Raw genomic sequence first — 19,888 nt, 5'->3', positions numbered from 1 at the left:
AATAACAAATCAAAATGTTTTTTTTTATTGCGAGGCCCATAAAAAAAATTTAGTTTGAAATACAGTTTTTGTGAAGCAATTTTTACATGTCTTTTTAATTGAGTTTCGTAAAACTTTGTTTATTTTTGTATTATAAAAAGCTATTTTGAAAAAATTTTATTTTTTTATTTGCTTTAAATTGAAATATTTTTTATGTTTTCATATCATTTTGATGCTCTGATATCAAAAATAATTTTTAAAAAAAAAAAAAAAATTATTTTGATATATTTCCAAATAAAAAATACTTTAAAAAGCAACTTCAACCACACTTCCATCTAATATTTTATATATATTTTTTACTATATATAAACTTCAATCATAATTTTTACCAGATATATATTTAAATCCAACTAATCATAGTTGACCATATTTTTTTAAATTTAATTTTTAAAATTATAACCACAAAAATTATCTAAAAAAACAAGCTCATTCTCTTAGTCAGATATATATCATCAGTCTCCTTACCTCTGCTGTCAAGAAATACAAGGATCTTGTATCTATTATGCGTCAAATTTTATACATAATCTTCTAGATCGGAATATGGAATCTCTTTAGCTGTTGGCTTTAGTAGAATTTGTAACAATTTTTTCCATTGCTTGCGAACATGGCAACGATGATGATGATTGTGATGTACTTTTCCTATCTTGATTGATTTGATAGAAAAAGAATATGAAATCTGGCATGAACCTTCATGATTTTGGCCAGATCTAAAATTTCTTGTCTAGTAATTTTCCAGGAATTGTTTTTTAATGAAAAACATAATCTTTCTAAGCAGTGGAATATGGTCGAGTCTATTCGGTGACATGGACCGTTGTAGGTGAAGATTTGACGTATTACTATCTATTATTAACTAAAACTAAAACGGATTAATATTTTACTGTATCACGAAATGTTATTTATTATAAGGGAATTCACTGTAAATTACATTATGCTTTATTATAGATATATTGTGAGTATTTTTATTGTGAAGTGTAAGATCTTTCACTATAAACTACACTATTTAGCAGGGATGTGATTGGGCTTGAGGGCAAGGGTACCAGCCTGGAGGCAAGTTCCTTGGAGCTCGGTATATCCGACCTTAAGGCTGGGGCAGACTAGGACGACTGGCATATCACCACCTGACGCTTTGTCTATCTAGCCTGGGTGCTAGGGCAGACCAAGAGCGCACGTGGTGCTTTGGCTACCATCCCCACAAGCAAGCTGCCCAATCATCGTATGGAGCTTAATTTCCTTTTTCTTAGGTGCAATCCAAGCATCACATGGCACTTGGGGCCCTTATATTTTTAGTATAATTGTATTAAAAATATATTTTTTTTAGTATAATTAATGTTTGGAGTATTAATGGTAAAAATATTATTGTTTATTTAGTTAATATTATTTTTTTAGTATAATTAATATTAACATAGCATTAGGCCCAAGGCTAGCAAGGCGGGACCCAAAATAGCAATGGGTGCTAGCCGTGGGCAAACCAAGCGCCGTGTGGCACTTGGGCAACACCCCCCAAGACGGCAGCACAATGCCACCTGGCACTTGGTCTGCTTCCTTTTGGGTCCAGCCCAAGCATTACGTGGTGTTTGGTCTGCCTCCATTTTTAGTATAATTACAAGTATTTGCATTCAAAATATTATTATTAGTTTTCTTAATATATTTTTTTAGTATAATTAATTTTTAGAGTATTAATAGTAAAAATATTGTTGTATTGTTGTGTTGATATTATTTTTTTAGAATAATTAATATTAAAAGATATTATATTTTTTTGGTATAATTGATAGTATTGGTGTTAAAAATATTATTATTATTTTTGTCTAATTAATAGTGTTGATCTAAAAAACTATTATTATTTGCTTTCTTAATATTATTTTTTTGGTATAATTAATAGTATTAGTCTCTAAAATATTTATTATATTTGGTGTTATAAATAATATTATTTTTATAATAATTCATATTATTGCTCCTAAAAATATTATTATTTTCATTAAAATTTATAAGAGTATAAATATTATTGTCATCATTAATAAAATTTAAAAAATTGCTATTACCATGAAAAAAACTACATTGGGACATGTGGGGCTTGAGTTCCCTCCCGAGGACGAACAAGCCAAGTGCCACGTGGCGCTTTACATGCTTAATCTGCGTTGTAGTCCACGCGTCAAGTGGCGCTTTGGCTTGGGCACTGCCAGGCATGGCCCAAGGCTAGCCTTGGGCCTAGCAGGGCCAGCCCAAAATAACACTAGGTGTTTGCCACGAGCAACCCAAGCGCCATGTGGCACTTGGAAATCTCCACCCCAGGCCGACAGCACGGCGCCACTTGGTGCTTGCCGTGCTTCCTCTTAGGTGCAATCCAAGCGCCACGTGATTTTTCAGCTGTGTCCACTTTTAGTATAATTAAAGTATTGGTATTAAAAATATTTATTATTAGTTTTCTTAATATGTTTTTTTAGTATAATTAATTTTTAGAGTATCAATTAGTAAAAATATTATTGTTTGCTTTGTTGATATTATTTTTTAGTATAATTAATAATTAAAAGAATTATTAATATTTTCCTTAATATTTTGTTTTTGGTATAATTGATAGTATTGGTGTTAAAAATATTATTATTTTTTTGTCTAATTAATAGTGTTGATCTCAAAATATTATTATTTATTCTCTAATATTTATTTTTTGTATAGTTAATATTAACATTAATATTATATTTTTTATTAATATTTTTTTTGTATAATTAATAGTATTAATCTAAAAATATTATTATTTTTGAGTTATAAATAATATTATTTTATAATAATTAATAATATATATACTAAAAATATTATGATATGTATTATAAATATTATTATTTTCAGTAAAATTTATAAGAAGATATTTTATTGTAATTAATATTATTAATAAAATAATTGATGAATTTTAAAGAAATATTATATCATTTACTAGTTTTATCAAATGTATTGTAATAATAATTTTATCAAAATACACTTAATTTTACGTTTACTTTCATTTATAAATTATATACAAATTATTAGTTGGAGGACTCAAAATTAAACTTGAGTCCTGCCATGTACACGACTAAAATATCCTTTGATCTTGCACATCTTGCCCCAAGACTAACTCAAGGCTGAACTTGGGCTAGGTTAGGCAAAACTCAAAATAGCTTTGGGTCTTGGTCATAACAGGACCCAAATATATAAGCCCACAGCGTAGCGCAGGCCAGCCATCTAGTTTCATCAATGCTTCATTAAATGTCTATATATTTTTTTATAAAAAAACTAAACATACAGGTACATGTAACACATTTTTAAATTAATATATAAATATAAAAATAAAAATTTTTTTATGTATGGATTTAGTTAATAAATTAAGAAATTATACATATTAATATAAAAATCATTAATAATAACTAAATATGTATGTGGAAAAGCCGTAAATTAAAGATATTTGAATTTTAAAACATGATTTATTTACTTGATTTTATTAAATAAATTAAAAAATATTTAATACAAAAATAAAAAATAACAAAGAGGGGAATTACTTTCGATACAAATTAAAAAATTATATGTGAAAAAAGCATGCTTTTTAAGAAGAAAAAAATAAAAAAGGGTCAGGCGCTTAGAAAGGGCCTTGTCTGTCCCAATATATATATTTTTTAAAATCTAAACAACATGGCGTCTGATATTTTTTAGATTTCAGTCATTATGATGCACTTAAAAACACGATTTATATTTTTTTTAACCTAAAAACTTAATTTTCAATCTAATTTTGACCCAAAAACATCTTATAAAACTCATAAATAACCTTATAAAAAATAACTCAAAATCAACCAAAAAAAAAAAAACCTCTCATTTAAGTTGAACTTTCCTCACAAAATAGAACATTTGAGACTTGTTTTAGCAGCTTTCGGTTGGCAGAGAACTTGAGTTCCTTGTCTTCGGATAGCAGCAGCACCTAGAGTCTTTTTTTTATTGAAGCAGCGACGACGGGTGCTCCTCAGCCACACCTTTCCTCAGCTGCAGTGGCAGAACCAGCAGCAACCTCCTCTTCCCAGCAGCGACAGTGTTGTTTTCAGCAACTTGATTTTCAGTCACACCATCAGCAACCAACGACAGCAGCTCCCCTCAATAAGCTGCCACTGCGAGCAGCAGAAAATCCTCTTCTGCAGCAAGCTGCATCGTGAGCAGCACAAGCAGCGTCCAATGTCTATCTTCAACCAAGGCAGCAGTCTAGTAGAGGTTCCCATTGCCAGCAGAAGGTAGACACGAGGAGGGAACGAACAACACAAGGCAAGACAAACAAAACAGGGAACCAGAGAAAGAACGGAGAGGAGGTAGCATCGATCAGTTCTTCTCCAGCAAACCAAAAAAATCAGAGAAAGAACAAAGGAAAAGAAGTAGCATCGGTTAGCCATTACCCCATCATCCGGCTTCTTCTCCAGTGAACCTGGTAAGTTTATTCTTACTGTGCATGCAAATTATAATTCACTTGGTACAGCAGTGTGAATTATAATTCATTCTGTAGCAGGCGTGCGTTGTCACGCATGGCTGCTAAACAATAGTGACTAGACTGGGCTGATGGAGTCTAGCCTAGCCTAGCTATACAAGCTGGATCAACCCAGCCTGAAAATATATATATATAATATATATATAAAATTCATTTTACTGGTTTTCCACTTATAACTATAGTTAGAAATAACATATATTTTTGAATTACATAATATTTATCAATATCATAGTTGAAAATATTTATAGTTGAATATTCACTAACACCAGAGTTAAAAATATCATAAGCATACCATCATAGTTTAAACCAACAAACTCTAAGAAATTTAAAAAAAAATAAGCAATGCAGTTTAACTTGGCTAGGATGCTTAAAAGGTGATAATATCTTTTCTTTTGCGTAACCAATTTTGTACTATATAATCTTTATAATTGACTAGCTATGGTTCTCAGTAACCATAATACCAAATGACGACTCTTTAAACTAAATCTTTTTTCTTAAATAACAGGATGTTAGATACATGTTCTTTTTCAAAGAATATTTTTTTATTGGTCGCCATGATATCCGGGTGTTACATCAGGTTTAACTGAGTTGTCTCCTTTTAAGACCTCATCGGGGCAGTTTTGACATCATTGTCTCCTAAGATCACTTGAAGTTGGTAAAGAAGGTACACACCTTTCTTTTAGATCCAACTTTTCTTAATTTGATGGTCTGTAACTCTATATTTATTCGTTTGAAGTTGTTAACTCAATCGGTCAAAACTGTCAAAACAGGGATGCTTAGGTGATGAACGATATATCACTCACCTTCTCTTCATTAAATATGAATGATGTGTCATTTGGAATTGAAAAAATTCAATTGAGTCCTTGTTGTTTCAATTTCTTTTAATTGCAATCATAATTGCCTTCCAACTTTTAATTTCACGTAAATTGTTCTTTTTCAAACTCAATTGTCAACCCTAAAGTTGACTGCTATTTTCATTTTATTTTTTAGTTCTAAATTTTGTGCATTTTGACCCTCAATTGACTAACAAACTTTTATTTTTTTTTCAATTTGGCTCCTAATTTGATCATTTTCAACCCTTACATTCACCTACCTTTTCTAGTTAGGTCATTGATTGAATTTTTTCAATCAAGTCCCTAATTACCCATCAAACTTCAATATTTATGCAATTAAGCCTCTAATTTAACCAAATTAACTCTTAAAAATTATAATTGAACCCCTATACTTTAATTTCTTCCAATTAAAGCCTGAATTAACTTTAAAATTATTTTTTCTTGCAATTAAGCCCTCAATAAATTTAATTTTGAATTATTTCAATTGAGTCCTTGAACATCTAATTTTGAAAATTTTTCTCCTTGAATTGAATTTTCTTGCCAATAGGACCTTCATTAGTCGAAAACACACTGTCAAATTTTTCAATCTTGTAAATTTTGATATTTTTCAACCAGTATTGATAATTTCTGGGCGTTCTAGTACATTTTGCTCACTAATATATTTTCCTTTTTATTATGTTCCAACATTTTTTCATTTTTTAATATTTTTTTCATTTTTTCATATTTTTTGTTTACATGTGGGCCCAAAAAATGATGTTTCAATGTAGCAATTGCAACATTGTCCTATTTTTCTACGATGTTAAAAATAAGTTTGAGATCTTACATGTTTTTTATTAACGCATATAATCTTCATTATATTTTATTATATATAAGCATTGATTTTTTTATTCACAGTTATATTTTTTACTCACCATAAAAAACACATTAATAATATCTATACATTAATTCATCTCTGTTAGAAAAAAAAATTATTCGGCATGTAGCTAGGCTTGTTGAATAGGAGAATCAACACTTTTTTTGTATTTATTGATATAGATGGTTTTCAATTTATTTAATTAGATCTATGTATAAGTTTTTTTTTTTATAATTAGAATTTTTGTTATAAAAAAAGACCTATGCTTGCGTATTTATTTATTTTTTCCAAAAAAGAAGAAGCTAACCAATAGCAAATCACGTGTTAAATAACTAGTTTGATACTACATGAGTTTCAATGTCAAACATGTTAAACTTTCCAAGGCTTAGGGAGAGCCTAACGCTATTCGCACAATGATGCCATGTTGGTGTTTATTTGAGTTTAGTCCGCAGCAAAATAAATAATGTCCCTTATTTGCTGCAATTAATATACCAATCGCATTTTATCCTATTTGTTTTTATATTTTAAAAAAATTAATTTTTTTTATTTTAAATTAATTTTTTTTGGTATTTTCAGATCATTTTGATGTACTAATATCAAAAAATATTTTTTTTTTAAATATTATTTTGATATATTATCAAGTCAAAAATATTTTAAAAATATATGTAACTATACTTCCCAACACACTCGTGCTCTACTTGTAACACCTTTGTCCATATTAAACATCCTTCTTCTAATAATGCATTGACTAAAAGCATGTTTACAGTATTTTTTTTTAAATTTTAATATTAACATATTAAATGATTTGAATAAAAAATTAATTTAAAATAAAAAAACTTTTTATTTAAAAATTCTTTTGAAACACCAAAATAAATGTACTCTAGGCACTCAAATCTAATTATTGAATGCAAAGTTCCCAGACTACATAAATAAATGATTTTGAGATTAATACAAAAAAAAAAGGAAAAAACAAATACAAGATAACAACAAAAAAGAAGAAGAAGAAGAAGAAGAAGAAGAAGAGAGAAGAAGAAGAAACAAATAAGAAATAAACTAACAAGCTGTATACTTCTAAAATGTGATTATTATAGCCTCGTATTCAGGCATTAAATAAATAAAAAAAGAAACTAAAAAAACCGAGGATCCTCTTTTACATAACCAGACTATGATTGAGCCATAAGCATCTCATTCCAGATGCACTGCCAAAGGATCCTCAGTTGACCAATTTGATAAGAATAAAAATAAAAATTTTGCATCATCATCATCATCATCATCATCATCAGGCATCATCATCATCATCATCATCACAGCTGATCTCGCTAATGTTTGCCATCATCATCAGATATATGTGTTGCAGTTGACATTAATTTTAATGGAGGACACGAATGTTTTCTCAAGGAGAATGAGTGAAGGAGAGATTGCTGAGTTTTGAAGGGAAAATAAAAGTTTGTGGGGATCTTCTAGGCATGTGCTTGAAGCATTAACTTGCTGCCCCATCTTTTTTGTTCGACTTTAGTTATTTTTACGATTAATAATGTGGAGGAGAAGCACGGGATGTTCCTGAAGTGCAAATTTGTGTAGTTCACACTTCTTCCGTCACACAGTGCCGTCTCATTTTAATTTGTACTCCATGGCCTTTTTTTTTTTTTTTTTTAGTTTAACGTGAGTGTCCGGGCCAGCTTGCGCGCATCCCGACTAATTCCACGGGCCCTGAAGTTAAAGACCATGTAAGCCTCCAATGGCCATCATATGAGCAACCTAGGGCTCGAACCTGAGACCACAAAGGACTCCATGACCTTTCTTATATATATAGTTTTGATTTTTTTAAAATTAAAATAATATTATTTTAAATATATTTTTTTTTGAAAAAAAACAAATCTTTAATGTAATTATATTGAATTAATCAAGTTGATTTAATATATTAGTAGTTAAAGCATCGCTATATTCCTGCAAAGATGAAAACACAAATTCGATATTTAAAAAACATACTTGTTGGGAGAGGTAGTAAAAACTCATAACGAGACTAATCTTACTTTTTAAAAGAATGTCAGAATACCTGAATAAAAAAAAATATTAGTCGTGCTTTATAACTATCATCAACACTCTTTTTTCATGTAAAGTGTGTTTTGAGAATATGATTATAGTTGTTTTTTCAAAAATGTTTTTCGCTCGAAAATATATCAAAATAATATTTTTTTATTTTTTAAAAATTATTTTTGACATCAACACATCAAAATGATCTGATCACACTAAAAAATTATTAATTTAAAATAAAAAATAAAAAAAACTTATTATTTTTTAAATATTTTTAAAAACATAAAAATAAACAGATAACTAGGCAGAACCCCTTCCCACCAGCCATTTGATAAGTCAAAAGGGTCAGTAAAAGCCGAGATGGAGGAAGTGATGTTTATATATATAAATAAAAAAACCGAAAGAAACATTGCAGTTTTTTCACTCTTCGCCATATCTATATTGCGCTCTCCTAACTAACTAACTATATTAATAAGACGCAGATATATATAATCTCATGAAAAAGGTTAGTGGCAATACACTACCATAAAACCCAATGCTAAACACATCCCTTTTCTTGCCATTTAATCAAACCAATCATTTGACGGCAGAAGAAGGACAAAATATTAAAAAAAAACTTGAAATGGAAGTTTCAGATTCCACCACCGAGCAAACAAAACAAGACAACCTTGTATTGCAAAGCAGAGACAGGTTGTTAATTACTAGTTTGTCTTGAAAAGCAAGCGTAAATGAGGAGGTCTCACTAACCGGAATGTCATGTTCTGATTCTTAGAATTTACTGCTCAGCCTACAAAACACAGCCGTCAAATTCTTGTAGTATATTGTTTTTTAAAATATATATTTTATTTAAAAATATATTAAAATGATATTTTTTTAAAATTATTTTTACTATTAGCAATTGTTTTTTAAAATATTTTTTATTTAAAAATATATTAAAATAATATTTTTGATTTAACATTGACAATAACATATCAAAATATTTTAAATAAAAAAAATTAGTTTAAAATAAAAAATAAATAATTCTTTTAAAAAAAATTCTAAAATATAAAAACAAAAAGAAACTACCACAACAAATAACAATTAAATTAAGAAACTAGTTAACTATAAGAGGTAATTCAATTAGTTAGTTTTTGGATTTACTCTCTAATCATTATGAGTTTGAGTTTTTTTATAGCAATTAAAAGTTCATATCATCACTAATTTTTAAAGCTATAAAATTAATTAAAATACATTAATCCAGATATCTATAATAATAAATAATAATAAAAAGAAACCCATTTGAGTTGCATGATTCATCGCGCATAACATGCGTCCAATACTCCAAATGCACTCCGCACCGCCCAATTTATCTGAAAAATTAGATTCTCTGTCCACCTGTTTTATTTTAATGCAAAGTTATGGACGCCCCAAATGTGCTCTTATCAATTGATGACTGGCTAAGGCCCAGAACCAATTATACTAAGGCGTGACAGAGAGTACAGTAAAGCTGTTTCTTATAATATCTTTTATTCAATATATTAAAATAATATTTTATTATTTTTTAAAAATTATTTTTAATTTCAATATATCAAAACAATTCAAAAATATAAAAATAAATATAATTAACTCCATATCAATCTACTATGCTCTAAAAAAACGTAGCACAACTCTTGGAGATTTGTGTTTTGTTAAATATATAAAAATATGTTAATATAATTTATTCAAAATTATAAAACATACTAAAAAACATATTAATTTAATATTTTTTAAAAACCAGAAAATGAAAACAAAAGTTGTCCCTCCAAATATTCGCTAAAAAAAATTAAAAACCCCCCTCTCTCCTTGTCGCAAGAAGCTTTGCGTGTAGAAATCCCCATTGCCTCCCACATCTGACCTCTCGGAGACCTGCCCGCCTATCTCCCCCATTCTCTCTCTCTCTCCACATATTTTCGAAGAATCCTGATCTTCAAAGGTTCCTCTTCCTCCTTCTCTCAGTCTTTTCTTTCTTTCTTTCAAACGCACAGATCTACTCTTATGTCCTTCTCGTTTTGGTTATTGATTTTGTAGTTGCTGCTTCTCTTCTTCTTTATTGTCTTCGTTGTGCAGAGAGGGTTTATATATTATTATTGTTATTATTATTTCTTTTTTGGATTTCTCCGTTCGATGGCTGCTCCCCCTGCTAGAGCCCGAGCCGATTATGACTATCTCATTAAGCTTCTCTTGATCGGCGATAGCGGTATGGATCTTTTATGTCGTTGTTTACTGTTTTTCATCTTTTGTTTTTTGTTTTTTTAAGGATCCCATGATTTCAATTCAGGTAACATATCTAATAATGTATGCTCCCACTTGATTTATAGTATAGGAAATGTTTTAGTTTTTCATGTAAAATTGGAATATCTGATAGCGGTGAGACAGCAACATGCAATCTGACATGAATTGCATAGCTGATGGTTTTTCTTGTTGGGATCTTGTATCTATCAGGATTCGGTACTATGTAGGAGGAGGGAGAGAACGTGCTTGCTACCTAATTTGATTGTCGGTAGTTTAGCTCTTTGTCTACCTCCCCTTCCCCCTCTGTCTCTCTCCATTTATTGATATGATAGCTGCTAATAGCTTATAAAAAAGGATATAGATCCAAATATGTTGGCTACTTGATGCCATGTTTTTTTCTCCTTGTGTTTGATGTTATTATGCTTTTTTTTTTCTTTTGGAAATGTTGTCTGCTTCACTGGTTTTGCATAATTGCTAAAGTTCCAAGTTTATTCTGCAACATGATATTGTGCTTGAGATTTCAATCTTTCCTGTTGTTTGCCGTTGCAGGTGTGGGCAAGAGTTGCCTTCTTTTGCGTTTCTCTGATGGTTCCTTCACAACTAGTTTTATCACTACCATTGGGTGTGTATTCCTTGCATTCTGGGCTTAAAATGCATTAACTGGTTTTTCTATCTTGAAGAACTTCTCTGACCTTCCCGAGCTCATTCTTTATCATACAGTATTGACTTTAAGATAAGAACCATTGAGCTTGATGGCAAAAGGATTAAGCTTCAAATTTGGGATACAGCTGGGCAGGAGCGGTTCCGAACAATCACAACTGGTATGTTTCTCTTTTGTAGATACTGTTTTCTCAGTGATAGAAAGGGAAAGGATATTTGTGAAGTCTGCTCTACTTAGGTTTGTCACATAACATATTGCTCATAAAGAATATCAAACTGGGGGGTTCATGCATGAGACATAAGTTTATCCACTTGAAGATTTTCCATGCAGAACCCGCCCATTTGATAAGCCTAATTACTCTCTGGGGAAGTGTTTTCTGTGATGGGGGGAGAGATATTCTTACAGTTTTCATTTTTTTGGGTGGGTCTGGGGGTGTGGTTGAACAAAATTTTGAATGCCATACTATGCAACCAAGTATGAGCGTTCACCTTTTGAAGCAGGGGCAATGTGAGAAAATTTGTGGTTGGCAGTGGCTGGATGAAGATTAATCCTAAATAGTTTGGGATTAAGGCTTGTTTTGTTGATTACCAGTATTGTATAAAGGCTCCAGTCCACCTCGAGGAATATCCTCTCAAATTAGTATTGATGTGAATGGCTGACAATGGCATTAGGGAAGCCTAGAGTTCTGATGCATGAATTGCAGCTTGGTATTGCCTAAGTTTTATGCCTACTAGTTCATAACACTTGGACTACTGCATCGTGCATGTGAAGATCTTTACATGGTTAGAATTGTACCATTAGACTAACTTTTTACTCTGGGAATTTCTAGGACAAGACCATTAGATCTTAGATCATAATCGTCAATGTCTGGCATTTGGAGTTTTGTAGTTCCTAGAACTGTGTTTCTGGATTGTTATCTGTGTTATATGTCATGCAATTGTTATAAGTTGATTTGTGCTTCATTTCTAATTCATGTCCCTGGAAATTCATTCCATGTCAGCTTCCAATTGTTCTAAGTTGATTTGTGCTTCACTTCTAATTCATGTCCCTGGAAATTCATTCCATGTCAGCTTATTATCGTGGAGCTATGGGTATTTTGCTGGTCTATGATGTTACTGATGAATCATCTTTCAACAGTAAGTTTCTCTGTTCTCAATTGATCAAAACTTAAGATTGCTGTGCAGATTTCAAGTGGAAGAAATTTTGCTTCTCTGAATGTGCTGTTTGATTTCCCTACATCACTACTAGCACCTTCTCATCCACATTTATTTTTTTTGTGGTGAAAATTATTTGGGAAGTTGCATTGCCTTTTACTAAACTATTTCCTTTCATTTCCGCACCTTTCTTTTCTTGATAGTTTTCTTATAAACCTGGCTTATCACCATTTTCAGACATTAGGAATTGGATTCGCAACATTGAGCAACATGCTTCTGATAATGTTAACAAGATATTGGTAGGGAACAAGGCCGACATGGATGAAAGCAAACGGGTATGTTAGTCAGTTCTGCAATCAATTAATACCAGCTGTTAAATTGCTTTTGATTGCCATTTTGGAAGTCTTGCTTATATGATTATATCTTAGTTGCACTACCAAGGTCGTTTATTGATCCCAGTTGTTAGCACATAGAATTTGCTTTTTTCACTCGGGTATTCATAACAGGAAAAAACTACAGTTCTGTGATTTAATTTATGGTTTTAGCAATTCATCTCTCTGTTTCCTTCGCTCGGGGGTTGATGCTCATATCAATGTGAAATCACTGTATGATTGATAACCCTTATTGTTCTTGTAGGCTGTACCAACATCCAAGGGCCAAGCACTTGCTGATGAGTACGGGATCAAATTCTTTGAAACTGTAAGTAACACTTGCAGAATTTGAAGCCAATTGAAGTAGAGTTGGTATTTATTGAAAAATATGTGCATCACAGAGTGCAAAGACGAATCAAAATGTGGAGCAAGTTTTCTTTTCAATAGCAAGGGATATAAAGCAAAGGCTTTCTGACACTGACACCAAGGCCGAGGTATTTGAATTTCATGAGCTCCTATTTTGGATTTGACAAGAATGAGGGACTTTTCAATCTTTGTTACTGTTTGAACATTTTGCTTGGGTTGTGTATTGCAGCCTGCAACATCAAAGATTCATCTAGACCAGGCATCTGGATCAGGTCCAGCTGCCCAGAAATCAGCTTGTTGCGGCTCTTAAAAGCAAATCATTTCCTAGTGGGGGCATGAATTACGGGTTGCACTTTTGTTGAAAAAATGGAAGAGATGGACAAGAACTAGTGCTGATAACGGAAAAAAAGGGGGCTTGTAATTTATCTCATTTGTCATTCTTTTCAATCTTGTTTTAGTGTGTTAAATTGCAGTTTATCATTATAGAATATTATTCGTGTCAACAGTTGGGTTGCTTGTGGAAAATATTCTTCCTCCATTTCTTTTATCCATTGCCTTTCTTCAGCGCATGAGATTTGACATTACTGGTTAGGTTGTTTACGATGTAAAAAGACAATTACGAGTGGTTTCCGGCAGTGTACTAGAATTGCACTGAAGAAGACAGCACCATGAGCGTTCAAGATGTATTTTATGAATATTTTTAAAGTTGTTTTTAATGTTTTTTTATTTAAAAATATTTTAAAATGATATTTTTTTATTTTTTAAAATTTGTTTCTAATAACAAGGCATTAAAATAATCTAAAAATATTAAACAAAAATGAAAAACCAGTTCATCTGCAGCTCCAAAAAAGGTTTTCTTATCCTGTCTTTCATCTGAGCGAAGGCTTCAAAAACCTAGTTCCAGACAAGAATACTTCGACAAAAATGACCGGGAGTAAAGTAAGCCTCAATTGTTTGAAAAATAGAAATCTGAGGAGAATATACTCATACGAGCTCTGGGATTTTGTGAGATTGGAAATTCATGCCTCTGATGATAAATTGTGAAAGCTAGCTTCTGGGAAGTAAAGAAATTAGAGCACAGCACTCGATTGGAAATTTTGATCGGTAATTGGACAGCAGTAAGGAAACATAATGTGAAGAGTTGGCTTTTCGAGAAGCATCCAGCTGCTTAGCGTCCCCCTTGTTCACTGATAAAATATAATTTGAATCTGTCTGCTTTTAGTACAAGCCAGAAGTACAGCAAAAGCACTCAACAATATTACAACTTGCCTGCCCTCGAAACGACCCAACATACCATATAAATCTGATCTCAAACTTGTGACCTTTAGAATTAACCCATCGGTCTAACGTATGGTGCCCCCATTCGTGTCCAAATTCCTCCAAGTATTCCAGGATGTTACGTACAATAATACAGCACAATGATGAACAAGATTCCCGCATCGTGGCACAAGGGTGAAGCATAAGAAGGATCAACTCTTACCGGAAATTTCCAGAAAGAATGGCAGTTCAATTGTCATGGTAGCACTAGCAACTGAGGTTATTCTGTGTCACCAAGTGATTTACACGGAGGTTTCCCTTTGGTTTCTTACATTGTACCTAGGCACCCAATCTCACTGATTCAATATCAAAATACAGTTTTACATGAACTAGCTGTTCATCATATAACAGAAAGCATCATTTGACCTGTCTCTGAACAGCATTCGCTGCAGTGCATGCATGATTCTCTAGCCAGTCACGCTAGTTTCTATGCACGCTGCAAGCAAAATAATGCTTCACAGCATTAGTTCTTCCTTCCCATAGATACGCTGGAGCTCACGAGTTGCAGCTTTGAACGATTCTGAGAAAAAGAGAAGAGGGGCAAATATAAGGGAGTAAGAACGCAACTACTTGCAAAATTATCAATTGCAAAATGGTCTAAATTTTTAACTCTCCCCCTTTTCTTTCTAAGAAAACAAGGGCAGCTAAAATTGCACAAGCAAAAGTGTGGCTGCACTTCCACCAAGGGTATTCAACCAAGGCAAAGCTAAATGCCTTGCATTTGCAATCAAGAGATGGCAAGTTCAAAACTCAAGGAAGTTACTTCATGCAAAATATCTAGTCGCGGATGGCTGTCTCAAGATTTCCTTTACTTGGTAATACCTTAAATAAATGGATAATTGTATTTTACAAGTGTGCTTGTATGCACAATGAATAAGAGACAAATAATTCTAATTGTATACAAGGTAAAAAGTCAAAACAAATATTTCCATTACCTTTCCAGATGCGAAAGGATTTCTGATTAATAGGTGCACCAAAAACAGTTTGAATTGCGTCAAACAACATGCTTTCAGGAGTGTTCCTTAATTCTTGTACTATCTGATAGATAGTTTTTCCATTTTCAAAGCATATATGATTGTTTGGATGTTTTGTCTTGCAACCAGCATGGCGTTCAAACTCATATGCATTGAGCACCTTACACCCAAATTATAAAGCGGATCAGTAGTGTTTGAAGAATTCATCCAGACAAAGACTAAAGCCAATAAAACGCTCACCTTGGAATAATTACATGATTGGCACCCACAAAGATAGCCAGAACCTTTTATAATGCCACGAAGCTCCTTGTTACATGCAGAGTACAAGCCACAAGGTCACTAGATTGAAAATACAAAAGAAAGAAACGGCGTGATTTTTTATCAGAAAAAAATGGACTAAAATTTTAAAGAGATTTACCTTGCGTGACAAGGAAATATACTTTACAGGGACTCCATCAAGCATCCCAGTTGAGATCAAACTTCTGACATTCGAAGGAAAGCTGTTTGGAGCTTCTTTTCTGGTAGTTTTCAACTCTTGTCTGTTCTTAGAAACAGGTTCAGATTTGGATTTAGTTGCCCGAGTAGTACTTGCAACTGCCTTGGCACCCAGCTCTTTTTGATCAACTGCTTCTTGTGTTTTAACTGAAGATTGATTGTAAGAGTAGTCATAATTGTTGATTGGCCTACAGACAGGTATGATATCATGCACCTCGTCAAATCCTCCAAACGATAATAGATTGGTGCCCTCCTTTCTATATGTGTCACTTATTGGAATTGCACTGTCATCAACTTTGATGTAAGTGGAGCTCATTGACCCAACATGTGCATCTTCTTTATTGTAGGTATGACCCATCACTGTGACATTATTATCCTCATCAAATGCTTGCCCCATTGATATAAAGCTACTTTCACTTTCCCTGTTGAAGACCTGACCAGTGGAATTGTTACTGTCACTTTGAATTGTGAAACCATGTCCCTTTGGGACATGCATACCACTGTCAGAGTCCTTAACCTGATTTACTTTGACTTTTCTAAAACCACCATAGTTAACACAGGCTTCAGGATCTCCCATAGCATGAGATATAGACAGGCTAACAGATGCATTTGAGTCACCAGTTCCAGCAGGATATAAATTGCTTTCAGCAAAATTGACAGACCTTGCAGTTTCAGCCCCAAATAACCGGTGAATAAATTGGTTTGGGACAGACTGAAAACCAGGGGTGTTATCCCAGGAAGCAGCATTTGCACTGGAAATTCCAGAAGTCACGGTGCTGTTTGGAGTTTGCACTTCTTGCTTCTTGCTAGGGAACAACTCAGGCTCAGCATCATCTATAAACCACTGATGAGATCGTTTAGATTCAAGCCTGGACGGATTCTCAAATGCTGGATCTCCATCTGTACCCTTTGACATCCAAAATCCCTTGTTCTGCTAAACCCACAATGGAACAATTATTCCAAGAAGAAAAGTAATTCATATTCAGCACCAAAATATTATTCCAGCATATCTTTAGAACTCTCAAAGTATCCATATCATTATCTTCGACTAACAGCCATAAACCCCATGCACAATTTGGGAATTTTGTCATCTTAAAACAATTATCATACAACAAAAAACTCACAGTCCACCCTTTCAAATTTTACTCCTGAGAAAGATGAAATTATCAACAATTTCATTTACATAAAGTGGCAGGCAACTAGACTTGAACTACAAACTCCAATGAGATTACAACAAATGCCTCAGGGTAGCAGCAGATTTAGGAACTTATTTGTTTCTATTCAGATCATCAAGCAACCAATTGGGCTTATTAAACAACATATGTACGCAATTTCCTCACTAATATGTCAAGCAATCCCTCTATACTCCAAACTTGCTAATTACAGTTGATAAAAACACAACCACTTTTCACAAAATATTTACTTTGCCGAGCACAACTACTAGCGTTGCATGAGAAATTATCGGGTACCCTCCTTCACTTGCATGAAAGTAAGAACCATTAAGATAAACTACCTATGAGTCCCATTTTTATGCGAGCGAGCGAGCTAGTAACAGGATTACCATATTCCATACATACCATTTTGCTTTGCTTCTCCAAAGTCTCGCCCTTCTTTCTTCAACAGATCATTCCCAACCTTTAACATAAATTTTCAAAAAAAAAAAAAAAGGTTGTTTCAAGCTCGAAGTCACAGATATGAAAACCCCAATTAGATACTATAAAACCTAACCCTAAGAAAAAGAGAGCTTGAAGTTTTTGACAAACCTCAAAATCTTTAAGATGGTTGGGAAACTGATCGGAATGTTGACTACCGGTCTGCTGAATTTCTTAACAAACAGTAATCAGCGATGAAAATCGAATATAAATAACAGTAGTAAATTAGATGTGTGTCTGAGGAGCACTCGATTTTTTCTCGTGACAGGGAATTGAAAATGGGAAACATCTGCATTCGCCGTTACATTAATATCATCCGTACACGTGTGCCAGAGAGCATCGAGCATGCACCGTTAGTGTTGTAAAATGTTTTTGCAAACGGGGTTTTTGTTTTTGTTTTTTTCGAGGAAAAAGGGCACGGGCAGACTTCTTAGTGTATGGGGGCAGGCGGGTCCAGACATGAAGGTTCGTAAGACTGTTTGTGGGATCGGAGATGCGCGTGCCGCCCCAAAATTACGCTGCTCTATCAGCGCACATAGGCTCCTCCTCCTTGTTTTTGTACAATTACAAATGAGTCCCCGACTTAAGATCTTGCTAGTTTCTCCCCGAGCTGTATTTGGCTCTATATATAATCCATCCACGTGTCGATTTCAATCGTAGAAACTCGATTCATGGATACCATTTTAGGCAAGAAGATCTAAATAGTCACATATATATATTTTTTAATTCGACAATGTGAAAAGTCTAATATATATTTTTATGGATTAAATGGATAAGTCCAAATTAAAAAAAGAATTTGATCATGTCAAATAACTTGTACAACAAAAACATGTATAGTTTTTAATTTGATTATTAGATCATACTCAATTTAAATAAGATAATAAGATAATATAAGAAGGTTTCGGCTCGGAAGGACGCCACCCTTGCACCTAGTTGCTTTTTTTGTGCTTGATCATAGCCCTTGTCCGAGGTAACTTCGGACGCCATGATCAGAGCAGGAAACATCGTGATAAACAGAAACAATCATAAATCCTTACAGAAACAAAAACCGACAACTTTGATCGGAGAACAAATCCAGCAGCAGCAGCAACGTTGGCAAGACCAGAACTTACAATATCCACCACAGGCAAAACAAATTCATGCAGATAACTTTGAATAAACCCATACAGGCACAGCAATTAGGCGATGGCTTTGAAAGGACCAAGACACTATTATGTGAGAATTTCTAACTAGATTTGTCCATGTCAAACTATAAATAAAACTTAATGCTGTCGGTATACAAAAGAACTGAATGAATCTGATTAGTAAATAATCCCGACTACGTAGTCGTACTAGCTAGAAGGTTGTATATGAACAAAAAAAATAAAAAAATAAAAAATCTATTCAGAATTAAAGCCTAGATAAAACATTTCAACACAGGTTGAGTGCTGGCCTTCCTTAACTGCAACTCCGACTCATTCTGATCCATAGGCAGTGCCAAGCTCAAATCCAAGCTCAGGACTCTCTTGCTGCTATTCGATTTCTTCAAAACTGGGACGGCCGGTAAGAAAGGTGGATAAGTCAAAGCCAGTTCATTATCACCACTGTTACTGGTAGCATCAATATTATCAGCCCTATGCCTCCTCATATGACCTCCGAGAGCTTGCCCGATAGGAAATTCAAGCCCGCAAATGGAGCACCGGTGATTCTTTGGCTTTGGAGGCGAACTGGGCAACTTCATTAACAAGTTCCCAGTTGATCCCGCAAGTTTTGGTTTCTTGTGACTTGCACGGTGGCCTCCTAACGCTTGAAATGAAGAGAAACTCCTGTTACATGTTTTGCATGTAAACAAGCGACCGGCCCCGGATGGTGACGATGATTTATAATTAGTTGGTAGCTCATGATCATCACCTTTGCCAACTTTATAAAGAAGCATCAAGCATTTGGCCATGTCTAACTCTCCCTCCTCTCTCCCTCTCTTCATTGCAATCGAGCTCATAGCTTGTAGATTGAACTGCGTGATGTGTGTGAGGATATATATGGTGTGCAAGAGCAGCAAAGTTTACACTACGTGGTGTTTGTATGGATATTTGATGGATGGAATGGAAGTAAGGGAGACCAGATCGGTTTGTATATTTATACGAGGCTGGTCCGAGTTGGCAGCTCAGCCGAGTAAGCACTGACGTATTGGATTGAATGGCGGTTATGCCCCCAAGGAAATTGAGGGCGAGCGGTAGACTAGTAATTAGAGTGAAATAGATGGTGGGAGTGCAGCTGCCGTGATGGATACGTCAACGCGCCGCGTTTAGCATACTTGAGGAGGGGTTCAGGTCGGGTCCTTGATGGTGAGCCACTAGGAGTCTTCCTTCCTACAGGACAACATCTCCTTCTGTTGACAATTCTAGAATCTTTCAGAACAAG

The 19,888-nt window shown here is 33.6% G+C and overlaps 3 protein-coding genes across 4 annotated transcripts; 1 reads left to right on the top strand and 2 right to left on the bottom strand.

Annotated features, from left to right (window-relative positions):
• The first annotated feature begins 10,039 nt into the window (after window positions 1-10,039).
• LOC118053815 (ras-related protein RABE1c) lies at window positions 10,040-13,597 on the top strand. Its single transcript, XM_035065198.2, has 9 exons — window positions 10,040-10,199; window positions 10,334-10,463; window positions 11,048-11,120; window positions 11,219-11,319; window positions 12,230-12,295; window positions 12,551-12,648; window positions 12,950-13,012; window positions 13,086-13,178; window positions 13,280-13,597. Exons 2-9 carry the CDS (start codon window positions 10,391-10,393, stop codon window positions 13,358-13,360), a joined length of 648 nt encoding a protein of 215 aa, XP_034921089.1. The 5' UTR covers window positions 10,040-10,199; window positions 10,334-10,390; the 3' UTR covers window positions 13,361-13,597.
• A 906-nt stretch (window positions 13,598-14,503) lies between these two features.
• Window positions 14,504-17,860, bottom strand: LOC118053801 (uncharacterized). Of its 2 annotated transcripts, none has more exons than XM_035065176.2 (6): window positions 17,600-17,860; window positions 17,414-17,471; window positions 15,760-16,770; window positions 15,582-15,647; window positions 15,303-15,501; window positions 14,504-14,887 (listed from the first exon to the last, which is right to left on the bottom strand). In XM_035065176.2, the coding sequence occupies exons 2-6, from the start codon at window positions 17,414-17,416 to the stop codon at window positions 14,823-14,825; spliced, it is 1,344 nt and encodes a 447-aa protein (XP_034921067.1). In that variant the 5' UTR covers window positions 17,417-17,471; window positions 17,600-17,860; the 3' UTR covers window positions 14,504-14,822. The 2 variants fall into 2 exon arrangements, with proteins under 2 accessions (XP_034921067.1, XP_034921068.1); XM_035065177.2 differs by having other exon boundaries at window positions 15,760-16,767.
• Window positions 17,861-18,616: 756 nt separating this feature from the next.
• Window positions 18,617-19,586, bottom strand: LOC118053802 (zinc finger protein ZAT12). The gene has a single exon (XM_035065178.2). It carries the CDS (start codon window positions 19,464-19,466, stop codon window positions 18,885-18,887), a length of 582 nt encoding a protein of 193 aa, XP_034921069.1. The 5' UTR covers window positions 19,467-19,586; the 3' UTR covers window positions 18,617-18,884.
• Window positions 19,587-19,888: the final 302 nt, after the last annotated feature.

Source organism: Populus alba, chromosome 9, assembly GCF_005239225.2.
Source record: "Populus alba chromosome 9, ASM523922v2, whole genome shotgun sequence".
Classification (NCBI taxonomy): domain Eukaryota; kingdom Viridiplantae; phylum Streptophyta; class Magnoliopsida; order Malpighiales; family Salicaceae; genus Populus; species Populus alba.
This window is presented reverse-complemented; position numbering and strand designations above follow the sequence as displayed.